The 26486-nt window shown below is 40.4% G+C and overlaps 1 protein-coding gene across 4 annotated transcripts in view; it reads left to right on the forward strand.

The window, feature by feature from the left end:
- Positions 1-26486, forward strand: part of mob2a (MOB kinase activator 2a) — a 145088-nt gene that overhangs the window by 45475 nt on the left and 73127 nt on the right. The window contains exon 1 of one of the 4 annotated variants that reach the window (XM_055155804.1): positions 14656-15015. The exons of 1 other annotated variant lie outside the window; for it this stretch is intronic. In XM_055155804.1, coding sequence (XP_055011779.1) covers positions 14978-15015 — 38 coding nt within the window. In that variant the 5' untranslated portion in view covers positions 14656-14977. Of the gene's footprint in view, positions 1-14655; positions 15016-25692; positions 26016-26486 lie in introns of those variants that run through there. 2 more of the 4 variants (XM_055155802.1, XM_055155805.1) reach the window with 2 other exon arrangements.

The raw sequence follows: 26486 nt of genomic DNA on the forward strand, positions 1-26486 counted from the left end.
CGTTTCTGGAGGCTTGCCTTAAATCTTACATTAGGCTTTAGCTGCATAAAACTGAAACGCTGACTCCCCGTGTTTAGTTCTGACTCCGGGCAGCAGCAGGTTGCCGGTCCCTCAGGTCCTCAGGGTGCGAGGTGGTTCATATGGCACTAACAAGAGACAATTTTGCATAATATAATGATTCTCCTGCTTTGTGCCAGTGGTATAAAGCAGCTTCAGCATGATTGTTTATCGCAGTATATCTCTGTAGCGATACATCATGGTTCAAATTTGTTTTAGCGACAGGCCTAGTCACCAGTCTGCCGGACATCTTGACTCCTGTGCCGTCAGATACAGGAGCTGAATGTTGCATAACAGCTGGCTGCATTGTGAAGTGTGTGGGCCTGTTTTGTGTGAGGATTAGGTGCCGTTCCAGGGCAGGGCCTTTTATTAGAGCCACCGATCATGACTGTTGCTTGGGGCAGGTTCGGGCTCTGTTTGTGCAAATACTCAAGTCTTTGTATCGCAAGAAAATTTACACCTTTGCCTTTTACAGTTGCTCTTAAAGGTGCACTGTGTAACTTTTTGGTTGAGGATCCATCACCTGCTTGTGATGGATGTATCATTGCTCTGCCTGGAATGTTCCACAGTATGACATTAAACAGTTCTACTTTACATTTATTCAATTACAGGTGGTTTTATAGCTCAAAATACCTAGAAAAACAGGCATTCTGACTGTAACTGGGGATGCTTCTCCACAGATCTGACGTATAACTTGGTGTGGTTTTGTCTTCATGAAGATAGAAAGGTTTAATGCCATACTGTGAAACATTCCAGACATTATTATGTTGTAATTTGCATATTTTAAATCACAATATTCATCTAAAAGTACTTTATAAAAGAAACATGTCCGCTCACTCCCGTGTTTTCCATTTGCATTGACCAGTGGGAGCACAACATCAAAACAAAGAGCTGTGAAGTTGTCAGCACCTCCTATGGACAGCTGCAAATCACACTTTGTTTAACTGGTACCAAAATGACTACGCAACACTGCCGAATCCTACGTGTCTCACTGATTAAGAAAATAAAACTGGAGAACAAAGTAAAGTGGGGTGAACACTGTGCGATTTTTGGCCGTTTTTGAACCGAATTTTCACTCGTGCAACAGTTTTTGGGATCGGGCCGAGTTTTCACTTAATCGTGTGTCGTGCTTCGTGTAGTAAACGTGGGGTAACGAGAACCAATTAATACCCCACGACCAGCTCCCGAACAGAAATTGCAAGAATATCAAACCAGTTTTCTGTGTTTCAAACTGTTGAAGTAGTTCCTATTGTGTAAGAACATGAATCGTGAGCTATGAACTATTAAACCCTGCAATTTCATTGTACAGTTTGAGCTCAGGCTGAGTGAAATGATCGAAAATATCGCACAGTGTACGTCTGGCATAAGTACAGAGCAGTGGGCGTGTATTTTTTAAAATGGAGGTTTATCAGCAATCTGGAGCCTTGAAAAAATGTGCTTAAAGATGACTCAAACACTCCAAAATCACTCCAGATACAACTTTGAAAGAGTAAATGAGAAGGTGAAACAACTAACGTAGTTAAAAGCTCTGAAAAGTCTATTTTGCAGCATAGGTCTGCTTTAAAATTTTAATGTGCGTCTGAGTCAGTGTTTTTATTTATTTCCGAACATCTCAGCTACAATGGGAGGTTTAGTGAAGGATTTCTCACCTGGAGCAGCACGCCATAGCCTTCAGCATGTTTTATTGTGTTTTCTGTTTGTCACTTTTGCGAGTTCTCCCATAGATGTTCGAAACAGGAATGCTTGAAAACAGACGGTTCAATGCTCTTGGGCAATGCAAGTCATAAAAGGTCAAACCACTGTTCAGAGTTATGGAGCTAATGCTGATTTTGCAGCAAAGTCATGCGCAAACAACAGTCGAGGGTAAACTTTTCTTGACTCTTGTGGTTTTTTTATGGATGGTCGGATGATTTTATTAGTTTTGCATCAATTAATCAGAACAATTGCGGCGAGTTGACAGTAGAACCATTGTACATTTAATAATCATTTGTTATCTGGACTATACAGATTAAAAAACACATGCCTTGAGACGTTTTATAACAGAAATGGCGTAATCATGACCACAGACTGTATAAAGAAGAAGTTACTCCATATTAGGAATTGGAGGTTATTTACGGACAAAATAGCGAAATAAAAACACCAGGATCATGAAAAATGGGTTAATACGGACAATTTAAGACCAAAATTACAAGGCTCCCTGCAGTATTTAGAGAGAATGGACACAATTTTTCAATGTAAAGTCAACTGGAGCCAGATTTCATGAAGTCAAAAGTGCCACCATGGTCTTTTTTAAAACGCGACAGCCTGAGCATTGGCTACGTCTATTTAAATATACAGTCTAGGATTTAAAAAAATAAACAATTACATAAATATTGTGAAGGTGATGCCATTTTCTGATTAAAAATGTATTTAAAAATTAAAATACAACACAAAAAATGCTTGATTAGACCTACTATCAGCCTACTACTAAAATATTTGTTGCAGCCCTACTGTAGTACCTTTTTCTTCCACAAGAGGGGGGCACCTGTTCACCAAAGCGACTCACTCAGCACTTACCTGAATCTCCTACATTCATCTACAGAATTTCACAGCTTCCTGGTGCCTTTCTAATAACAGCGATCGCGAAAAAGGGCTTGGTAATAGATGTAATGGACTTAATAGAAACACTGAGAGGGAAAAGTGGAGAGATCCTGAGCATGAAATTAGATCTAGTTGCATAATCGTGGCTCGCAGGCCTTCCCACTGCGGGCTTTTTCCAGTATAGATCACATGACTGTTTTATCAAGCACTAGTCCAGCAGCAGCAGCAGCATTTATATCCAGGACATACAGTTTTATATTGTCAGAAATAGATGTTATATTTAGGCCATGAGTAGTTATTAGTCTTTAGAATGAAGCCAAATGGAAAATGACTGAACCTGATTACTGTTTAAGGGATTTTGTATCACAAGATCTTGCAAAATAGAAGTGTGAGATCTTTTATTTTATTCTTTTACATTTGCTTTGAATGAAAAAGGGTTAACTTCACAGAATCGCACTTCTTAAAGGACCTATATGACGCTATTTTCTGATCAATTTGATAAGGTTTCCTAATCAAAAACAGACCTGGACTTGTGTTTTGTTTCATTCACGCATGTTTAACTCTCAAATCTTGCATATTTAGGCTGAGTTCTTCTCTCAAAGCGAAAACACTCCACCTTGTGACATCATGTGGTAATACAAGAAGTGCTTTACTGCATTTTAAAATCCACACACCTTCACTTGAATCATTTGGATGATTTCCAGTTTGGAATTACTAATTTCTGAACTGAAACAAAAAGTAAAAGGTAACTGTTAATTTAAACTACCACTTCATGTCATCACAAGGTGGAACAGAGCATTTTGAGCTTTGGAGAAGTAGACAGACTAATAATAAAATCAAACAATCAAACAAAACACAACTCCACGTCTGTTTTTGATGTGGAAACATTATAACATTGATCAGAAAATAGGGTAATATAGGGTCTTTAAGAAGGGTAATTCTGTGAAGTTAACCCTTTTTATCCAAAGCAAATGAACAAAAAAATTAAATAAATAATCTCCCACTTTTATCTTGTGAGATCTTGTGGTACAAAACCTCGCCCCATCCCTTAAACAGTAATCAGGTTCTGTCATTTTCAATTTGTAATGCAGAAACGGCATTCTAACATGGCTTAATGCTCACAGGAATCCATTTTATGTAAATATACCAGTGTTTCCCAAACTTTTTTCTGGGGATCCATATTTTAAAAGTCACAAAGTCAATAGACATTATTCGTAAACCACAAAATAAAGATGGATTTGACCATTATTGAAGATTAATGAGGATTTTTTATTGTTGACTGAGGGATTGTGTCTCTCTGAACAATTACTGTAGTTTTACTCAAGTTTTAAAACAATGAAAAACAGTCATTGAAGCAGAAATAAAAGGATCCATAAGTTGCCTATTTGAACATTAAATGTAGCTAATTTCTTTTTGTTTTCAACATCGAATTGAACCAGCAATATTGGCACAAAATAGCCAATAAAATAATGACAAAAAGTTTAGAAACTATACAAAATATGTTAACATTTCAATTCCAGGTAGGTGGACCTCTCTGCATTTTTGTAGCCTGTTCCAGTCTGGGCTGCAGGAGGAGAGCGCAGCAGCAGATCAGTTTATAGGCAGAACTGTACATTTTAGACATACATGCAGAATGTGACAAGGCGACCCCAAAGAAAATCTCTTGTGACCCACCTGAGGGTCACTACCCAGTCTTTGGGAAACACTGGTTTAAGGGATGGGACAAGATTTTGTACCACAAGATAAAAGTTGGAGATTTTTTGTTTTATTCTTTTATATTTGCTTTGGATGAAGAAGGGTTGTCTTTGCTGACTTCTTAAAGGCCCTATATGATGCTATTTTCTGATCGATTTTATAATGTTTCTTCATCAAAAACAGACCTGGAGTTGTGTTTTGTTTCATTCACGCATGTTTAACTCACAAATCTTGCATGTTTAGGCTGAGTTCTTCTCTTAAACCTAAAACACTCTGTTCCACCTTGTGATGTCATGTGGGAATACAAGAAGAACTCTTCTATATTTTCCATACACCTTCAGTATTTGGATGATTTCTGCCCTGGAATTGTTCATCTCTACTGTAACAAAAAGTAAAAGGTTGCTGCTAACTTAAACTACCACTTCATGTCATCACAAGGTGGAACAGAGCATTTTGAGCTTTGGACATGTAGACAGACTCATAATAAAGGATTACTTAAACAAAACACAACTCCATGTATGTTTGTGATGAGGAAACGGCATTATAACATGGCTTAACGCTCACAAGAATCCATTTGGACCTTTTAAGAAGCTGTAATTCCAAAAAGCAGCGTACCTAGTATTGGTGATTACAACCATGGAGCTGCTTTATAATTCCAAGAACATGACTATATTTGTACCCAACCCTGTCTCAATAAAACACAGCAGGCCTTGTAGTGTCTCTGTACTGAATCCCTTTGAAATCACCTGATGTACTAACAGTTTTGTGCTTACCTGTGCTTTGTAGGTCAGACAAGAGTTCCTTCATCAAACCCCTCTCCCTGCATCTCTAACATACCAGCCATACCGCCCGTCACAGACACCCCTGCCTGCTTCCCTTCTCCTTCAGTGCCTTGTCTTTTTCATCTGCTCTTTTTAATCTTCTGTCCTCGCCTCCACCCTTCACCCTCTTATCGATGCCGCCCGGCCTTTATTCGCATGCCAGTAATACCAGAGCACAGAGGACTACCTCCGCCTGCTGCTCTTCTCTCATCGGGTTAAACACGGAGAGGAAACGTGGAGGAGGAACGAGAAATGAGGTTGCAGTACTCTGGGTAAACAGAAGGGGGCGCCATACTCCCTCTATTGAGCGTCTTCATTCATGTTTTCTGGCCCTGGTTGGGTTTTTCTTGCAAGCTCATCAAAAACCTCCAAAAGTCATAGAATTGTTTTATCCAAAAGTCTTAAGAGATTTTTGCTGTAACTTGAAAATGTTCTTCAGATTCTGATGAAACTTATTTTGAATGAATCATAATCAGTGTTGGAAGAAGTACTTTATTTTGTTTCTTAAGTATAAGTGCGGATACTGAAGCAAAAAAACAAAAAAACTCCTGTAAAGTAAAATTATCCCATGTAAAAGTATTTAAGTATCCATTTTTACTTAAAATATGTGCAAATTATCTTTACTTTTTAACTCTTTGAGGTCTTACGAGGCTTCAAGTGTAGTTTTTCTAGCTGTTTTTAAAATATTTTGTTTTCTTAAGCTACAAACGTGTTAAAAATAAACCCTCAGCCCTTTCAGCAAGTCTCATAAAACAATCCAAAATACTTTTACTCTGTTTCTGGTCCTGTTTAAAGATGTAGTGGAGTAGAAAGTACTAGGCATGGGACAAGATCTCATGCCACAAGATCGTGCACACATGAGAAAAAATATATTTTTTTACACTTGGATTTGACTTAAAACAGTTAACAGTTCCAAAAAGCAGCACTAGAATGGAAACTAAAATATGAAATCAAATAAATACGAAATTGTGAGACCAAAATTGGTACCTGAATCGTGAAATTGTTCTCGTAAATCTTGTAAAATCTGTCTCGTTCTTGTCGAAATTGTCTTGTTCCATTCCTCTAAAGTACAGATACTTTCTTGATTGTAGTGAAGTAAAAGTAAAAAGTATCCACGTTAAAATGTACTCAAGTAAAGTACAGATACGTTAAAAACAGAAGAAGAGTTAGAACAGTATTCCCTCACTCGAAGTTGCATTCTGATTACTTAAAGAATGTTCACTACTGTAAACAATTTAAGCTCAATATTGCATTAAAACTGAAAAATTTTTGTCTCTTTTACTGTTTAATACTAAGTTCTTAAAAAAATAATGTCTTGAAAGGCGCTGTACCTGATTTTTACTTAAAAATATGACAGTTTGCCGTGATCCAAAGTTGTCCCTCACTTACCTAAATGCATTCTGTTCTTTATTTATATAAGTTTCTAAGCACTTTTTACAACTTATAGAGACCAGAGTCGGTAGAATACTTAAAATTAGATGCAGACTGACTTATTTTGACCTAAAGTTCTGTTTTTACCATATATCTGTACTGGGCCAAGACAAATTTTACTCAAATACATGGAAAAAAATCAGATACGGGGCCTTCTAACTATAATTTTATCTTTTTAACAGAAACATCATTGTACATCTGTCAGTCAGGCTCTTTTCTTAGGCAATTTCTTTAGTTGCCCCAGGTTTCCCCTTTGCCTGCGCAGTAATCAGTATAGAGTTACACTTCATTTCCTCTGTCAGGTGGAAAATGAGGCTTTCTAGATGTGAGAAGATAATGATAATTTGGGGCAGAGGCCAGAAACACTTAAAGAGTTTAATATAAGTTTGACTCCGGGGCTCTACACGGACATTTGAGTTGAGTTATTTTTGCTGATTGATGCCTAAATAAACAGCTGCCCCCAAATCTCGATGAACTTTGTGACAGAAATGAAAAAGTGAATAGACAGACTGCCGCTATGAAGTGAGCTATAGAGAACTTCTGCTTCACATGGACAGACTGCTGGCGTCTTTGGCCCGCTCGTATTTATCTATGGGATCTTGCGTATACTGCTCCCCTCTGAGAAGCTTTGAGAACATTTGCTGTGGGCTGAATGCTGACCTGTGTTCATGTCAATATATTTAAGTTAATGTTTGGGTACATACATGGCTGTTTATCATACGCACCCTCCGTACATTAAAGCTGGACTAATATGTAACTTTTCTGGTGGTGCTGGTAGTTTTGTTAATGCTTTGCCTGCAATGTTCCACTTTTGTCCAATTTGTCAACTGCACAAAAGTGTATTTTGGTTGAATACCTTTTGCAGTACATTCAAGCTGCTTCTTCATTTCTGGTCAGAACTGTGGAGGACACTGCCTTTTATCTACCTGCAGGGAGGAGCGAACCAGAGCTGACTGGATGAGCTGCGAAACGTAATCCACCAAAATAAATTGAATTTCTCCTTTTGCCATAGATTCTACCTGGAAAACTGAGGGATTTTACACACACTCCACAGTATGGCTTTAAACTTATATCTAGTATTTACGTCCTTGAAAACCCTGATGTGTGCTTACCGTGTATGGGCTCGCCTCTATATATCGAGGGTCTCCAATCTTTTTTCTCCAGTGAGCTACCTTTGCGAAACTAAAATGCCAGAGAGATACCAATTTCTAGCCTGATTCATCAGACGGTTTCACTTTGTGGAAACCGTCTGACCTCGCAGCATTAGGACTTGTTCACTTGACAGTAGGCTGGTACTTTTTTTATTTAACCAGTCGCTGCTATTTTATCGTGATGTATGAAATCCTGTAAGAAGAAGGGCAATAATGTCTTTCGCCTTGATAAAATTCACCAAACATTCTCTTTGTTTGGGCTTTAAATCCTCGAACTCGGGAATCGTTGCCAAAACAGAATGTACGTCTTCATCTACATCCATCTTGACCGTTTGTTTACTGTTGTGCTGTACCACAAAATGGACCCAGACAGTTGCTTGAGTTTGACATCATGGCTTCACAGATCTTCGCTGATTGGTCAGTGCGCGATCTACAGCTTCCGGGGTTCTTGTAAACCGTCTAGTGTATTCTGATTCCTGACCTAGTCGCTGGAGAGAAGTGAAATTGAGTGGAGGCACTAGGTGGCGCCAACTTGGCTAGATTCTTCTTGGATGACTTGACACACGTTCCACAGTATGGCTTTAAACTTATATCTAGTATTTACGTCCTTCAAAAACATGATGTGTGCTTACAGTGCATGAGCTCGCCTCGATATATCAAGGGTTTCCAACCTTTTTTCTCCACTGAGCTACTTTTATGTAACAAAAATGCCAGAGAGCTACCAATTTAAGCAGTCACAAAGAAGCTGGGTAAATATAAGAGCCACAGCAAGCACCAAGTTGGGCATCAAAATGATACATTTACGATGGTAATTAATTCAATTTTACTTATTATATCCACAATACACAGAATTCAGAAATCCCTTGATGAGCTACTTGGAAGGGGATGGAGAGCAACTGGTAGCTCCCAAACTACAGCTTGGAGACCCTGCTTTAAATCAACCTGTAATTTGGCCTGCTGGTGTGGAGATGGATAAGTTTAATGCCCTACTGAGGAACTTTCTATGCAAAGAAGCAACATCTCTATGAAGACAAGCAAGTTCTATGTTATGCAAAATGTACCCTTGTGAGATTTTAGCCATGTTAGAATGTTGTTACCACCTCAAAAACATACCTGGATTTGTGTTTTGTTTCATTTATGCTTTTGAATAACGTTTTATCATTACTCTGTCTACATCTCCAAAGCTCAAAATGCTCTGTTCCACCTTGTGATGTCATAGAGCAAGTAATTAGCAAGTCAACAGCTACGTTTTACCTTTTTGTTCAGTAGAGATTGGCAACTGCAGGGCTGAAATGATCCAAATTAGTCTCCTGAGAGGGGACAGAGTATAAAAACACAGTGGAACTTCTCGTATTACCACATGACATCACAAGGTGGAACAGAGTGTTTTCCGTTACGCATGTGTGAATGAAACAAAACACAACTCCAGGTCTGTCTTTGACCAGAAAACAACATCATAACAGATCAGAACGTTTTTATTTTTGTGCGCGTGTGTGACGTAGGGCCCAGCAGTTTTCCAAAATTGTCGGCATTAAAGGAGATGGTTTGTGCTTTCTGTCAGTCTCACCTCTCTCCTGGGCATTTTCAAGAGGCACGCTCGCAAATTGGCTTCTCCCATTTAGGCCGCTTTGTTTGTGCACTGCGGTGTGGGGTTTGTGCAACGTATTCCTGGAAAGCTGAGGGGAGGGAGGGGGGTCCGTGCTTCTCCATAACAATGTCAGCAGTGTATTCCATCTGGAAACCGGCCACGCAATTCCAAGAAGCCAGAACATCGGACTCGTGTTGAGAGAAAATCAGCACCTATGATAAATGCATTTGGTTGGCTTTATTAGTATGCTGGGACGTGCGCTGCGGAGTTCACATTCTTGCGTAATAGCGGGGGTGACAGGCAGATGGACACAAGCGAGGGGCAAGTGGGGGAATAGAAGTAAAAATAAGCGTCGCAAAACAAAGGGTGAAAGCGCAAATTAGTGTAATGAAGGGGCTGCAAAGGGAGCAATAAAACCAAGAGATGTCAGTGGGTTGTGGAGGCGGTGAATACTGCAGAGAGGAGGATGAATGAAAAGAAAGAATGAAAGAAAAGGTTGTTGATTAGAGATGTAAGGTCGAAAATGAATGAACCTTTAACGATTGACGTAATGTAACACAATGCAATGTTTCCACTCCACTTCAAGGTCCCATAGGCTTTATTCACGCTTGCGTCACAAACCAGAAAGAAGTTTGTAAAGATGCGATGAAACCTTCCGGCGTAGTTGAGTAGGTAACGACACGGGGCTTGCTGAACAACTGCGATAAAACCCACTGAAGTAAATGTGATTAGCGGTAAAATGAAGACTGAATCATCTTGAATTTGGCGCCTCGTCTCTTCTAATCGAAGTTGTGTGTCAGTCTGAAATAATGAAAACTGAGGTATGGTTGTAATTGTTGATACAATGACATGGAGATGAAGAAAACTGAGACATTTTCTCACTTTTCGTAGATTTTGTCAGACTTACTACCGCGAACAGAGCCTGCCGGAAGTTGTCATCGTGTTTCTGGTTTGTGTGTAAGCGTGACTTGACAAAATTGACTCTTGTGAGCTTTTGTTCATGTTATAATGTTGTTAGGTCCTCAAAAACATACCCAGGAGTTGTGTTTTGTTTCGTTCACACGTTTCAGTAATCCTGTAGTATTAGTCTGTTTACATCTCCAAAGCTCAAAATGCTCTGTTCCACCTTTAGTTCAGTAGAGACTGGCATTTCCAGGGCTTAAATCATCTAAATGACTCTAGTTAAGGTGTATGAGGTGTATGAGGTGTATTTTTTATTAATTTTTGTTATATTATCTTTATTTATTAGTTTCTTTTAAAAGAACATACAGGAACAACAGAACACAGACAGACTGCCTTGATAAAATAGTTCACAGCTACATTTTACCTTTTGTTCTGCAGAGATTGACAGTACCAGGGCTGGAATTATCCAAATGATTCTAGTGAAGATGTGGAGCACTTCCTGTATTACCACATGACATCACAAATTGGAACAGTGTGTTTTCCATTTGAGAGAAGAACTCTATAAATCTGCAGGGTTTGTGTGTGAAACATGTGTGAATGAAACAAAACACAACTCCAGGTCTGTTTTTCTTGAGGAAACAACATTATAACATCAGAAAATGGCATAATATGGGCCCTGAAAACACTTCATGACATCACAAGGTGGTGCAGAGCATTTTGAGCTTTGCAAATGTAAACAAACTAATAACAAAGGATTACTCCAACATGTGTAAGTCAAACAAAACACAACTCCAGGTTTGTTTTTCGGGAGGTAACAACATTCTAACACGGCTTAAACCTCCATAAGAGTCAATTTTGCGTAACATAGGAGCTTTAAGTTGTACCAAAAGCTGAATCACTCCTCCTTTTGTGTTGTCTGCACCTAAAGTCACGAGCACATGCACGCGTTCCCCCTCATCCTGTATCCCCCTGGAGGTGTTGTGTAACTCTGCAGTCACAGCAGCAGCAGCAGCAGCAGCAGCACTGGGCCCATTGATCAGCAGTTCTGGTGCCAGTCGGCTTTGTTGTAATAAACGATTCTGGAGCCAGTCTCTGCACCATCATGTAAATGCTAAATAAAACTGGTTTAAAAGTCCTGTATTACGGAAAAAACTAACTCTTGTGAGGTTTGAGTCATGTTTTAATGTTGTTACCTCCTCGAAAACATACCTGGAGTTTTGTTTCATTCACAAATGTTTGAGTAATCCTGCATTATTAGTCTGTCTGCATCTCCAAAACTCAAAATGCTCCATTCCACTTTTTACTTTGAGTTGAGTAGAGATTTGCATTTCCAGGTCTGAAGTCATCCAAATGATTCTAGTGAAGGTGTATGGAGTTTAAAAACACAGTGGAGCGCTTCCTGTATTCGCAAAAGTGGAACAAAGTGGATCAGTTGGAGAGAAGAACCTAAATATGCAGAGTTTTGTGTGTTAATAAATGTAAGATAGGCTTTTTAATGTTCATATTTTTACTCTCTCCTTTTATCCTTGGACTGCACTGCAAACGTTAATGAGAAAAATAATTGCATCATAAGAAGAAAGGAGTATTTTAAAAGAAGCACAGTCACAGTAATGGACTTTAAATTGTTTTCATTTGACAGTTAAACTTTAAAGTGTCCTGTATTAAACGGGCACGCTCAAAGTTGCACAACATCTGGCTTCTATTTTTGTTTTCCAGTTTTCGTGGTCACGGCAGGATCCTCGCTTCCCTTTCATTTATCCCTGTTTTGCCATTTGGTGATTTTTAGAAACTCTTCACTCATCCCAAAATCTGGATGAAACCAAGAACTAAAGAAAATATAAGTTTATTTTAGTTTAAAGCGCCCATATTATGTTATTTTCTGATTTATGTTATAATGTTTCCTCATCACACACATACTTGGAGTTGTTTTGTTTCATTCACGCTTGTTCGTTTCTCAAATAGAAGACACTTTGTTCCACCTTGTGATGTCATGTGGTGACACAGGAAATGCTCTATTGTGTTTTTAAGCTCCATGCAACTTCACTAGAATAATATGGACAATAGGCTCCATTTATAGTCTGATTTATTGGCCGGTTTCACTTTGTAGAAACTGTCTGACCTTGCAGTGTTAGGATTCGTTCGCATAACGGTAGACAGGTACTTTTTTTTATTTAACCAATCGCTGCTATTTGGTCGTGACGTACATAATGTGCTGTTAACGGGACTAACTAGTGTGTTAAGCTTTTCTCAAATCCCGTAAGAAGAAGGGCAATAACGTCTTTCCCCTTGATAAAATTTGCCAAACATTCTCTTCGTTTTGGCTTTAAATCCTCGACCTCGGGAACCATTGTCAACACGGAATATAGGGCTCTTTGCTGATTGCTTGGTGCCCGAACTCGCACTTCTGAGGTTTTTGCGAATCGTCTATTGACCTACGCTTACGTCACAAACCAGGAATGCGTTTGGAAACATGCGATGACAACTTCCGGTGTAGTTCCCGACACTGGCCTCGCCGATCGACTGTGGTAAAACCCGTTGAAGTAAATGTGATCAGCAGTAAAATGAAGACTGCATACGTATGTGCTCTTTGGAATCATCTTAAATTCTGCACCCTCGTCTCTTCTAATCGCATGTACCCAGTGCGCTCGGAGTTGTGCGTCAGTGGAGTCGTGTGGACATTAAACTTCTGAATAACGTGTAGCTGTAATCACAGGAACATCAAGCTGCTTGGAGATGGTCTTATTGTCTTTACCTTTAACCTGCTTGTTTATAATTTTCTTTCTAGTCTCCTGACACAGTTGTCTTCTTCTCTTTCTCTGGTCCAGGTTCAGTGTTGTCTCCATGTCCCCCTTGAAATAAGCAGACTGACTGAATACAAATGATTAAAAACTGAGGTACGGTTGTAATTGTTGATTATCTGAACATAACGGAACGCTACAATGACATGGAGATGAAGAAAACTGGGACATTTTCTCACTTTTCGTAGATTTTGTCAGACTTTATCGCGAACAGAGCCTGCCGGAATTGTAAGTTGTCATCGCATCTTTCCAAACGTCTTCCCGGTTTGTGACGTAAACGTGAATAGAGCCTATTTCCAATCCCTAATGAACAAATGGTAAAAGGTCAACTACCACTTCATGACATCACATGGTCGCACTGAGGATTCTGAGCTTCAGAGACGTAGACAGGCTAATACTAAAAGATTACTCAAGCATGTGTGAATGAAACAAAACACTACTCCAGGTGTGTTTTTGATGAGGTAACAACATAATATCATGGTTTAAACCTCACGAGAGTCAATTTGCGTAACGTGGGAGTAAATATAACTGGCTGGTCAGCAGTTAAATCAGTCTGTTATTAACATCGACATTTTAAAGCTACAAGTGGCATTTAGTGGGCGAATAATAGGCTATGTTGCCAGGTTGAACTGTGTAGGTAATCAAATTTTGCCAGTCCATTTTCAGTTCAAGCATGTGGCACGACTAGGGTGACCAGATTTTCAAAATAAACTGGAAAATCCCCATTTTTTTGGTGTCTGGTAATAATAAAATTGTGAAAAGAGTGAGTAATTAAGGAAAACTGTTGTGCAGAGAATGTTTGTGACTAAAATGTGAGTCTGTATAGTCACATTTTCTTTGTTTTGCTCGTTTTTAAGCAGCTTTTCTGTATTTTACCTAAACAAATGACAGTTTATGACTCTCTTTACTGTTGGCAGGGATCAGATTGCTCAAAAATTGGGACACCTGGAGCATTTGTTGTTTAAAAAAACTTGGACAAATCACTGGTTTTGGATAAATCTGCTGGGACTCAAAACTGGGACTGTTCCGGGGAAATAGTGACGTCTGGAGCGTTTTCGCAAGTTAAACCTTTTTGTTTTACTTTGTTTAGCTTGAAAACTGAGGTGACTTTGTGTATAATCAAAGACACGCATTCGAGAAGAGTCCTGGTGGATTAAAATGGCATTAATGGATCTCAGAGCCCTATTATTAGCCTGAGATCTGCCTCAGCCTCCGGGCGCTGAGAGGAGCTGTATAGGGTTGCTGCTGGGGTCTGGTTTGTGTTCAGCCTATGGAGAAAAATACTGTATGTGTATAAAAATAGCTCGTGTGAGATAGGAAACGCTGCTGAAACATGAGAACCTCTTCGGGACCGTGAATGGGGCGAGAAAAAACATAAAAACTGGCGCGCATCGATTTAACTTTTTCATCCAAACGAGCGTTACGTTTCATTTCAAATTTTTTTTTTTTTTTTTTTTTTTTGCTGTTTTGTTGCAACGCGGAGCTGAAGGAGCAAATGATGTGGAAAATATCGGGAGATAAGCTCAAGTTTCACGGGGGTGTTTCTGTTTTGGGGAAGTAGAAGAAACGTGCTGGTTTGCGTCAGCGTGCATGGACACAAAGCCGCGTCGACTCCACCGAAAGACCGTGCGTAAACCCCGCTTTTACGCGCCGTGTACTTCCACCAAATCCAGACTGTTAGCGCATGGCATGAGGAGTTTTTTGTCTGGAGACTCGCTAACCCTGCCCCGCGGAAAGTAAAAAAACCCGGGAGAGATCTGGGGGGGAAGGCGGAGGAGGAGTGGGTCAGACGCGGGGAGAGGAGCGAGAGAGATTTGTGCAAAACCTCTTTTATTGTTCCGTGTGTTTGGTTTGGTTTGGTCTGCGGCGCGGTGAAGGCTTCGGGGTTCGCTCTGTTCCAGGTGCTAAACGTTGTCAATTCTGGATTTCCTCCTTCGCTTCCTGTCGTCCAGGATGAGGTTCAAACGGAACGGCTCGTACACGCTAAATAGGTAAGAGCTCCCGTAACTTATTATATCATGTTCACGAAGAGGGACAGGGAGGATGCGCGGATTAACATGTATAAAATAAAGCACTTTTACTCTGCATTGTTGTACGAATGTGTCCATGGAGCTGGGTGACACACATATTTTCCTATATTGCATTTAAAGGAACTGCATTACTCTGTTTTCTAATCTGTTTTAATGCAATTTTCTTTACCCAAAACGTACCCAGAGTTGTTTTTTTGTTTCATTCCTGCATTTTAACGCACAAATCCTGCGTATTTAGGCTGAGTTTTTCTCTCAAACAAACAAAATAACCCACTCTCATCCACCATGAGGCAATACAAGAAGTGCTCCACTGTGTTTTTAAACTCCAAACGCCTTCACTAGAATAATTTGGATGATTTCGGCCATGGAAAATGCCGATTTCTACTGAGGAAAAGGTAAAAGGTGGCTGTTAACTTGCAAAATACCACGACATTACATCACAGGGTGGGAACAAAGCGTTTTGATCTCTGGAGATGCAGACAGACGAATAACAAAGGGTTACTCAAACATGTGTGAATGAAACAAAACACAACTCCAGGTATGTGTAGAGCCTTTAAACGTGACTTTTGTAAACCTTAAAATGAACTATACTGATAACTTTTCAAACTAGTCGACTTGAGATAACTAATGCTTTTCAAATCAAGGAAGCAAATGCGTTAAAACGGCTATTATTTCAACGATTGTGCAGTCCCAAACCCCTAACCTGTGAAACAATGGAAAATGAGCGAGGAGTGATGTCAGCTTTGGTCATGCTTGCCTCTTTATTCATTGCGGTGCCCTCGAGGAAATGTCTGGATCAGGAGAAACCAGTCTGTCTTACCCTGAGACGGCTGCTTCTGTGTCTGCTCTCCTTCATTTAGCACATTTTTTAGAGATGTAACGATACTGAAATGTCTGGGGTGCGATATTTTTTGCAGTATTTTGTGGAGGCTGACAAAACTGTGATGAATGTGCAACTTTTTACTCTTAAAATGCCTGACTTAATCCAAAGAACTAAGATTTAAAAGTGTTTAAAACTGTTATTTCTTCTTGTAGTCTGCACTGAAATGGAGCAAAGGATCATGGTCTATGTAGTTCCCTCTGTTTTTTAACAATTACTGCACCATAACTCTTACGGATGTAACAATAACCGAAATATCGTGATATCGAATCGTCAGAGTTCTCAAAATAATATCATGGACCATCACAATATATCTAATTACAAGTCTCTTTGTTTAAATTAAGAGTTATGGTGCAGCAATAGCTTAAAAAAGACGGAGAACTACATAGACCATGATCCTTTGCTCCATTTCAGTGTAGACTACAAGAAGAAATAACAGTTCTAAACACTTTTAAGTCTTAGCTCTTTGGATTAAGTCTCGTCAAGGCATTTTTAGTCAGTTTTAGTCGCAATAAATATCGTTCCGTGAGATTTGTATCGTGAAAATATCATACAGAGAGATTTGGATATTGTTACATCCCTAATCGTGACCCTCGCCACCGTATCGTGAGCTTTCCCACGATATCGCAATAAATATCGTACCGTGAGGTTCATACCTTGACGATATCGTATCGTGAGACTTGGATATCATTAAACTCCTAGTAACTATTAATTTAAACGAAGAGACTTGTAATTCGATATATTGTGATGACCCACGATACTTTTGACAGTACAATATTATGATTAGGGATGTAACATTAATCGATATATCGTAGTATCGTATCGTTAAAAGTGTCACAGTAATATCGTGGACCATCACAATATCGAATCACAAGTCTCTTCACTTAAATTCTTTGTTATGGTGCAGCAACAGCTAAAAAACACAGTGAACTACATAGACCATGATGCTTTGCTCTGTTTCAGTCCAATCTATGCTGAAATAACTGCAATTAAACACTTTTAAATTGTAATTATTTTGATTTTGATGAGAGAAAAGCAACACATTCAGGTTTTTTTTTTTATCCAACACAAAATATTGCAATAAATATCATTCCGTGAGATGCATAATCGTGATATTTCCGGTTACTGTTACATCCCTATTAGTAATATGAAATCTCCCTTTCAGTGTTTGTCCTCCTTTTTCCACACAAATGCCTGACTTCCTGCTCCCATCACCTAGCAACTTTGTGCGTGTCTGTTCTGTTGTTGCCTTTTCCAGTCACAAGCTTGGACCTAACCCAGGCTCAACCCCTCCGTTTCTCTGCCCTCTTCATTGAGCAATTTCTCCAAGTCACAAGCTTTTAGTAAAATACGATCTTTGTTTTATTCCTTCTGAAGTGGATGTGTTATGAACCGAGCTGCTCCTAATAACTCCGGATGTCTTGCTTTGATTGGCGGTGTGTGTTTAGCGATAAGGACCGAAATGTGCGGAAATGAACCTACAAGGACTTTGTTATATTGTTGGAAATGACAGATGATTTAATGTCATTTGTGTTTGTTTCACTCGCACATGTTCAATTTATCCTGGATTATTAGTCTGTCTGCACCTCCAAAGCTCAGAATGCACTGTTCCACCTTGTGATGTCATGAAATTTGACCTTTTTTACAATAGAGATGTTCAAAGAGATGTGCAATTTTAGGGCAGAGCTTTTATTCCTTTGAAGGTGCATGGAGTATAAAGCTGCACTGTGAAACTTTTCTGGTAGAGAACCCTTCAGTTATTCGTCTCCATGTAGATGTTATTGCTTTACCTCTAATATTCCAAACTACGGCATTAAACCACATTGTTGAATATTACAGGTAAAGCTTCAGTATCTTAACCAGGCTGGTGCTACCTAGACTGCGTTCAGACTGCAGCCTGAAGTGATCCAAATCCGATTTTTTTTGGCCCCTATGTGACCTGTATCTGTATCCGATCTTTTGACATGTGACTTCAGTGTGAACGGCCAAAGCGCATTCATCTGACCTACACGTTATCAACAAGCCACAAACGTCAGTATTCTGCGCTGAAGTAGGTAAAAATTGTTAATGAACTCCGTGTCACTGAAGGGAAGCACATCACACTCACCACTCTTGGCTACGTCTCCACATCCACACGTTCCTTTCAATGGACGTCGCTACCGCTGCCCCACAAAACACCACGGCCAAAAACCTTGTCCTTCTGCTTCTCAATCTCCTCCTTAAAACAAATAAGTTGTTCACGTTCTGGCTCTGGTACGAGAGGAACTTTAAAATCACCAAGTACTCAATGCTCGCGTCCATGTTTGGACAACTTCTATAAACACAGAGCTGCGGTTGACTTCATCGTGTCTCCAGTGCACATGCGGGACACTTTCGGGCTGTTTAATGTTCACACTGGAGATCACATACAAGTCACATTTAATTGGAAATGTGAACGACCTCACAAAAACATCGGATTTCATAAAAAAATCGGAATTGCGTTAAGCCCTGCAGTCTGAACGTAGCCCTAGTGTCTCCGTTCAATTTCATTTCTCTTCATTGACTAGTTCAGGAATCAAAATACACTAGACAGACGGTTTGCAAAAAGCCCGGAAGTATGAATTCGAGCACCAGCCAATCAGAGAAGAGCCCTACATTCTGTGTTGGCAATGATTCCCAAGATCGAGGATTTAAAGCCGAAACAAAGAGAAAAGTTGGTGAATTTTATCAAGGGGAAAGACGTTATTGTCCTTCTTCTTACAGGATTTGGGAAAAGCGTGACATTACGTACGTCATGACCAAATAACAGCGATTGGTTAAATGAAAAAAAGTACCTTCCTACCGTCCAGCGAATTAATTCCAAAGCTGCGAGGTCAGACGGTTTCTACGAAGTGAAACCGGCTGATGAATCTAGACTAATAGTATCTCCCTTAACCTAAAAATTACGCAGTGCACCTTTAAAAACACAGTTAAGGCTGTGCAATTAATACAATTTTGATCGCGATTTCGATTTGTGTGTCAGACGATCTCCAAACTCATAACTAAGCTGAAACGTTAGAGCTTTACAACATTTATTTTGGGATATGTTTTATATAAATAAGTACCGGTATATTTATTTTATTTTTTAAGTATAGAGATTGTAGAACAGCTGGATACATAGTTTATTTTGGATACATTTATGTTTTTTATGCCTCATTTCAGGTTTAGAGTATATTTATTTTTTGTTTTATACATCGCAGAACTTCTCTCAAACAAACAAAAAAAACATTCTGTTCCACCATGAGGCAATACAGGAAGTTCTCCACTGTGTTTTTAAACTCCAAACACCTTCACTAGAATAATTTGGATGATTTCTACCATGGAAATTGACGATCTCTACTATGCAAAATGTAAGCGGTAGCTGTTAACTTGCAAACTACCACAACATTACATCACAGGGTGGAACAAAGCATTTTGGTCTTTGGAGATGCAGACAGACGAATAACAAAGGGTTACTCAAATATGTGTGAATGAAACAAAACAAAACACAACTCCAGGTTTGTTTTTGATAAGGAAACAACAGTCAAAATGCGTCGCGTGACCCAAAAAAATAATAATTTCAATAATCCTGATTTCAATACTGACCAAAATAATCGTGATAATGACTTTTTCCATAATCGAGCAGCTCTAAACACAACGGAGCACTTCCTGTATTACCATATTATTGTTTTTTTTTTTGTTTGAAAGAAGAACTGAGCCAAAATAAGCAGTGGTTTGTGTGTTAAACATGTGTGAATGAAACAAAACACAATTCCAGGTGTGTTTTTGATGACAATATTATAACATAGATCTCAAAATAAAAAAAATAAAAAAAATACATCTTTGTTTTATAACGGCTAAACATGAATTGAGCCACTGTAATAACTCCGGATGTCTTGCTTTGATTGCCAGCCTGCATTTTTGCGATAAGGGCCGAAATGTGAGGAAATAAACTCACAAGGACTTGGTTTTATTGTTGAAAGTGACAGGTGATTTAATGCAATTCGTTTTCTTGATACACACTTCCTATTTCCTATGCCCCTCGGCCTCCTGGTGCCCTCCGCCCACACAAACTCGCGTCCTGAATCCGTAGTTCCTCACACACAGAGGGCGAGGGAGTGCCAAGCTCCGACACCCTCTTCATCATCTGGAAATGTTATCACACCACTGCCTTTTCTTCTGTTGATGTGACTTCTGTAATCTGGAAGTGTCTGGAATTGTGTAATAATTTGGTTTTAAGATGAAGTCTTTAAGGAGTGAAGGTCAGATCAGGAAGATGAAGCTGCTGTGACTGTACGAGGAGGAGGGGGAGGAGAAGAGGGGAGGAGGAGGAGAGAGAGGGAGAAGAGGAGGAGAGGAGGAGGAGAGAAGGTAGAAGAGGAGGAGGAGGTGGAGGAGAGAAGGTAGAAGAGGAGGAGAGGGAGGAGAGAAAGGAAAGAGGAGAGAAGGTAGGAGAGGAGGAGTAGGATAGAAGGTAGAAGAGGAGAGGAGGAGTAGGATAGAAGGTAGGAGAGGAGAGGATGGAGGCGAGGGAGAAAAGAGGAGGAGAAGAGAAGATGGAGGGGAGAGGGAGAGAGGAGGAGGAGGAGAAAAGATGGAGGGGAGAGGGAGAGCGGAGGAGGAGGAGAAGAAGAGAAGATGGAGGGGAGAGGAGGAGGAGGATAGAAGGGAGAAGAGGAGGAGGAGAGAAGGTAGGAAAGGAGGAGAGGGAGGCGAGGGAGAAAAGAGGAGGGGAAGAGAAGATGGAGGGGAGAGGGAGAGCAGAGGAGGAGAAAAGAAGATGGAGGAGGAGAAGAAGAGAAGATGGAAGGGAGAGGAGAAGATGGAGGAGAGAGGGAGAGGAGAAGAGCAGAAGATGGAGGAGGAGGAGAGAGGAGAGGAAGAAAAGAGTAGAGGGGGAGGGAGGGGAGATGGAGGAGAAGGAGGAGTGGAAGAGAAGAGTAGATGAAGAGGAGAGGGAGGGGAGAAGAGAAGGAGGGGGGAGAGGAGAAAGAGAGGAGGAAGAGAAGAGTAGAGGGATAGGGGAGATGGAGGATAAAGAGGAGATTGAGAGGAGAGAAGGAGGAAAGGGAGCAGAGAAGAGGAGCGAGAGAAATGAAGGGAGAAGAGGAGGAGGAGGGAGGACAGGGAGAGGGAGCTGTAGGTGTTTGGAGTGAGCAGGGGGATGACGTCATTGGAGGTAAAAAGTGCTGCGCTGGGCCTGTGGTGCAGTTTATCATTGTCACGGGTTTGGAAAGATTCTCTGCTCTGTTTTGTTGCTATGGTCTCATATTTCTGTTCCATTTTATTGGGATTTATGGGAAGAAACTGATACATGACTTCATTCTTTCTATTGGTGCACTGTAATAAACCAGCTATAAAGGTCCTACATTACACAAAACTGACTCTTGTTCAGCTTTAAGTCATGTTATAATGTTGTTTCCTCACCAAAAACAGACCTGGAGTTGTGTTTTGTTTCTTTATTATTAGTCTGTCTACATCTGCAAAGCTCAAAATGCTCTGTTCCACCTTGTGATGTCATGAAGTGGTAGTTTTCAAGTTAACAGCTCGTTTTGTGTTGGGGTTTTGGAGCTCTTCTTGTATTACCACATGACATCACAAGTAGGGGTGTGCAAAAATATCAAAATATCGATATATCGTATTGTTTAGTGTCATGATACAGTATCGATATCCCTGGCTGCTGTATCGATTGGGGGTGTAACGATATCAAAGTATCACGATGCGATATTGTCACGGTATGAACCTCACGATACATATTTATTGCGATATCGTGGGAAAGCTCACGATCTGATTAGGGATGTAACAATATCCAAATCTCTCAGTACGATATTTTCATGATATACATCTCACGGTACGATATTTATTGCGATATTTTGTGGAGACTAAACAGATAAAACTGTAAATGTTACTTTTTCCTCTTAAAATGCCTTGACAAGACTTAACCTAAAGAACTTAAAAGTGCTTAGAACTGTTATTTCTTCTTGTAGTCTCCACTGAAATGGAGCAAAGGATCATGGTCTATGTAGTTCTCTCTGTCTTTTTTAGGTATCGCTGCACCATAACTCTTAATTTAAGCAAAGAGACTTGTAATTTGATATATTGTGATGGACCATGATATTATTGTGAGAACTTTGACGATACGATATCACAATATTTCAGTTATTGTTATATCCCTAGTATCGTCGAGTATTTTTTGGTATTTTACTACATTATTTTGTTACAGAGCTACAGAGGGAAACTCTTTTATGCAACTCATTTGACATTTTTGCAGTTTTGATGCTGAAAATGTTTGTGTTTCGTATAAATTTTTGCACAAGACGTGGTTTAACAAGGACTTTTAGTATCACAGACATGATTTAGCCTTTATTTTTTATTGAATCATATTGAATCAGTTTGAAATATATCGTATTGAATTGAAAGTGCACTGTATCGAGGTATGTATCGCATCGGCAACTTCTTAATAATGCTCAGCCCTAATCACAAGGTGTAACAGAGCCTAAATAAGCAGTAAATTGTTCTCCATATTCAGTGTTGGGGAGTAACAGATTACATGTACCGAAGTTATGTAATCAGAGTGCAAATTATGAGTAACTGTATTCAGTTACAGTTACTGTTTCAATGAGTGGTAATTGGATTACAGTTACTTAGTTGAAATAAATGGATTACAGGGCAGTATTTTCCTGTTTTTACATTTTGTGCTAAACCAGGACTAAACCAGGACTAAACCAGGACTAAACCAGGACTAAACCAGGACTAAACCAGGTCTAAACCAGGTCTAAAACCAGGTCTAAACCAGGACTAAACCAGGTCTAAACCAGGTCTAAACCAGGTCTAAACCAGGTCTAAACCAAGACTAAACCAAAGACTAAACCAAGACTAAACAGGACTAAACCATGCTGCGTGGACCGTGTCATCTCGTCTTCTATCAATAATATTTTTAATTTGGTTGAGTAAAGTCTGGGCTTTTTATTTTCTTTTAGCAGACAAAACATCTCATGTTATGATTTCCTTGTCTTCACTTCTCTACAGCAAATCAAGTAATCCAAAGTATTCAGATTACGTTACTCACTTTAAGTAATTTAATGGATTATGTTACGAACTGCAACAACTTCCCAACACTGTCCATATTGCGTGCAGACGAAAGAAAAATAGCGAAATCTTGCTGTTAGTTTGACATCAGCCTCCTGTAGTTCACTGCTCCTTTGTAAACAAGTATTGTTTTGTGTCCGTGCGTGCAGACCGGTGGCGCCCCCTTGCTTGTGTTACATAACTGCAGCCCTCTGAAGGTGACTGTCCCCTTCGCCCAGAGCCGCTCATCCATCTTCTCCCTGTCACGCCGGAGTCATTGGTTTCACTTTGATTCAATGCTGTGACCGTCCGCTCCTCCTCTTTCTCCTCTTCCTGCTCTCCCTCCTCTCTTCCTCCGCTCGCTTTATCACAGTCGGTTAATCTGAGCCGCTGCTGAGTCTCCTGTAAAGATCCCAGCGTTTGATTACGTTGACTTTGGCTGTTCCTGACCACTGCAGTCCTTGGTTTACGTACGTGTCGGTGACGCCTGTGAGAAGCTCTGTGATTGTGACTGTCATTACCCAACGGACCCGCGGCGATCAGGAAAAAAAAAGACGTAACGGGGCTTGTGTCTCCTCACCCCCCCGTCCTTCACCTCACTTGCACCGCGCCGCACTACAACAGTCAAATACTCGGCTCTGAATGGCCGGTGTCCGGAGGGCTCGTCACCGCATCGGCCCCTCCCACTCTGAACCTCTGCGTCATTTTGTGTGAATGAAGAGGTGCCCGAGATGTGAACCTCTTTAAAGCTGCAGATATTATGGCTGAGTTTTGCAGAATCACTATGTCCTATTATAATTCTCTATGCGGGAGAGAACAGCCTTTACTTTTGGCATTTCAACTGTACTACAAATCATTTTATATTATCAAGACTTACCTGTTTTAAGAACACTACCGGCTATGAGTCAAATGTGTCTATCGGAAGTGTCTATCGTTTAGATGGTGACGGCGTTTTTGTGGCTTAAAAATGCAAAAATCTGAAACTACCCAAGTTGAAAAGTTGAATATGTTTCGCCGTAGTGTTTCCGTCCACACTGCCCAAGACGCAAAACTCTGGTCAGATCTGTTCAGGTCGCGTACGCATTTACGTCACTTACATCACCACCACTGGCATGCATACCCAATCGAATTCCACACACTTTTGCGTCACCGTATGCACGCAGATTTCCTCCCAAAAACGCTCAACTAAAAGCGGAATAAAAAGTGAAGACGCGACATCACTTTTCAGACCGTCATAATATAAACGTAGCCTCAGACAGCACGGTTTTGGGAGCGTCAAAGCCATGTTTTTTTCATTGCTCCAGACTGACCCAGGTTTTGTTTCGTCAACTATTTCACGCACGTATGCATCATCAACATCCCTCTGTTACAGAAAAATGTCCTTTAGTCCGGCATCAGCGCACAAGGAGTGAGCTGTTTTTTTCAGAGCTTATAGTTTATGCAAATTAGCCATGTGGTTTTAAGTTTCGTTTCTGTAAAATGTAAACAAATGTGTCAAAGCTGCATTAAACACATTATAATCTCAAACGGGCTGATGTGGCTCTGGCGTTGATGGTTTATATGTTTTAAAGTTATTAGTAACAGTAATAATATTGATAATAATTTTAATATAAAACGTTAATGATTTAATCAAAGACCTGGTTTAGACTTGTTTTAGTCTTGATTCTGATCCTGATGACGGATTTTTGACAGTAGTAGTCACTCCGGGCACTTGCAGGTACCCGACCCGGTGCAGGACTCTAGTATGATATAAGTTTTTGTAATGTTGGCATAAGTTCATGTGCACTCAAAGTTGATTTGAAAAAAAATCATGGATGAACTCGAAATCGCAATATCTGCCAGACAAATCGCAGTTAATTTTTTCTTTAAAATCGTGCAGCCCTAACTTCACGCAACTTATCTTTTGTTACTACTTTACCTACCTGTCCAAAAGCTTGAAATTGCCCTGTTTCAGCTGAAGTTTTCAAGATAACAGCTACTTTTTACTTTTTGTTTAGTAGAAATTGGCAATTCCAGGTCTGAAACGATCCAAATGATTCGCGTGAAGGTGCGTGAAGTTTAAAAACACAGTGTAGCGCTTCCCGTATGACCACATCACACCAGAAGGTCGGAACAGAGCGTGTTTTCAGTCTGAGAGAAGAACTCGGCATAAATCTTCTGGATTTGTGTGTTTAAACATGTGTGAATGAAACGAAACACAACTCCAGGTATGTTTGTGATGAGGAAACAACAATATTTGCCATAAGTGACTCACGGTGCGTATAGCTGTTGTGTACACTGTGTTCTTAAAAGATTCTCTTATCTCTTACCCCACCTTCCTAAACATGACCGAGCACGCTGCAGTGATTAACCTTTAGGAGCGGTTTGACTGGCTCTTGCTCTTAAGTCTGATTTAGCAAACAGAGCTGTGTTTACATGTCAGAGATGGAGCTTGCATGTTGTGTAGTGTGCTCGCAGTAGCCCAAGATAGCAGCCTCAGCGTTATTTGCTTTCATTCTCCTCTTTCGGTGGCATCTCCCCTGCAGTCCTCCCTGTGTTGGCCTCGGCCGTCAGCAGTTTGTTTATGAGCCCGAGCTAATCTTCCCGCGTTTAAAGTGGAAGCCAACGAGTGAAAGAGAGAGAGAGGGAGAGAGGGAGGGAGGTGGAGAGGGAGGGAGGGAGAGATGGAGCAGGAGTGCGAAAAGAAGCATGCAGTCGCTCTGGCTGGAAGAGGAGAGAAAGCAGAGAGAGAGAAACGTGCTCGGAAGTGTGGCTGTGTTTACAAAAATTCCAAGTTTAGTCCGATCTCGTGAATCATCGCCCGGAGCGGAGGAGAGCGAGCGGGGGTCGTCTCGGCATATCACGCTTTTTTTTTAAATGCGTTGCTGCTGGGGCTTGGAGCTGATCTCCTGCTGCACCTGTGGTCAAGTTTGGACCCCCGGAGCGAGGAGGGACACCGGGCTGGACTCGATTCACGGCTCTGCATCGTCAGCATCTGGATGGGAGTCCTGGTGTGTTGCGACTGCTTCTTTTATAGGTATCTTAATCTGTCGTTTGAAGCTTTTGAATCTGCTGTGATATAATTTTAAACAGATTTTGTCAAAGTTTTACTCGAATGCTAAGTTAACCCTCCCTCTTTCCCTCTTTTTCTCTCTTCTTCTCTCTCTCCTTCTCGTGTTATTGTGCTGCGGTCGGCCGGAGACATTCGAGGACAGCGTTGCCGTAGCGGTGCAGGCTCTGTCTTGACTTAAAATTGCATTGTGTAACTTTTCCGGTGGAGATTACGCCACCTTGTTTGTGTTTAGGCAGATGTTATCGCTTGTTATGTATTGGTCGCGTTAAAAGTCTGCTCAGCTTTTTCTTCGTTAGGGGTGTTTTTATTCCTCAGAAATACCTTTAGGATCTTGTATTAGCACGCCCGTGTCTCTCCGCCGAAATGATCTGTGTGTGCTTGCTCGTCTCCACGGTGATAAGTTTAAACATTCCAAGCTGAGCTGCAAGAAAATTA

Source organism: Boleophthalmus pectinirostris, unplaced genomic scaffold (assembly GCF_026225935.1).
Source record: "Boleophthalmus pectinirostris isolate CB_2022bp ecotype Guang Dong unplaced genomic scaffold, ASM2622593v1 HiC_scaffold_2, whole genome shotgun sequence".
In the NCBI taxonomy this organism is placed as follows: Eukaryota; Metazoa; Chordata; class Actinopteri; order Gobiiformes; family Gobiidae; genus Boleophthalmus; species Boleophthalmus pectinirostris.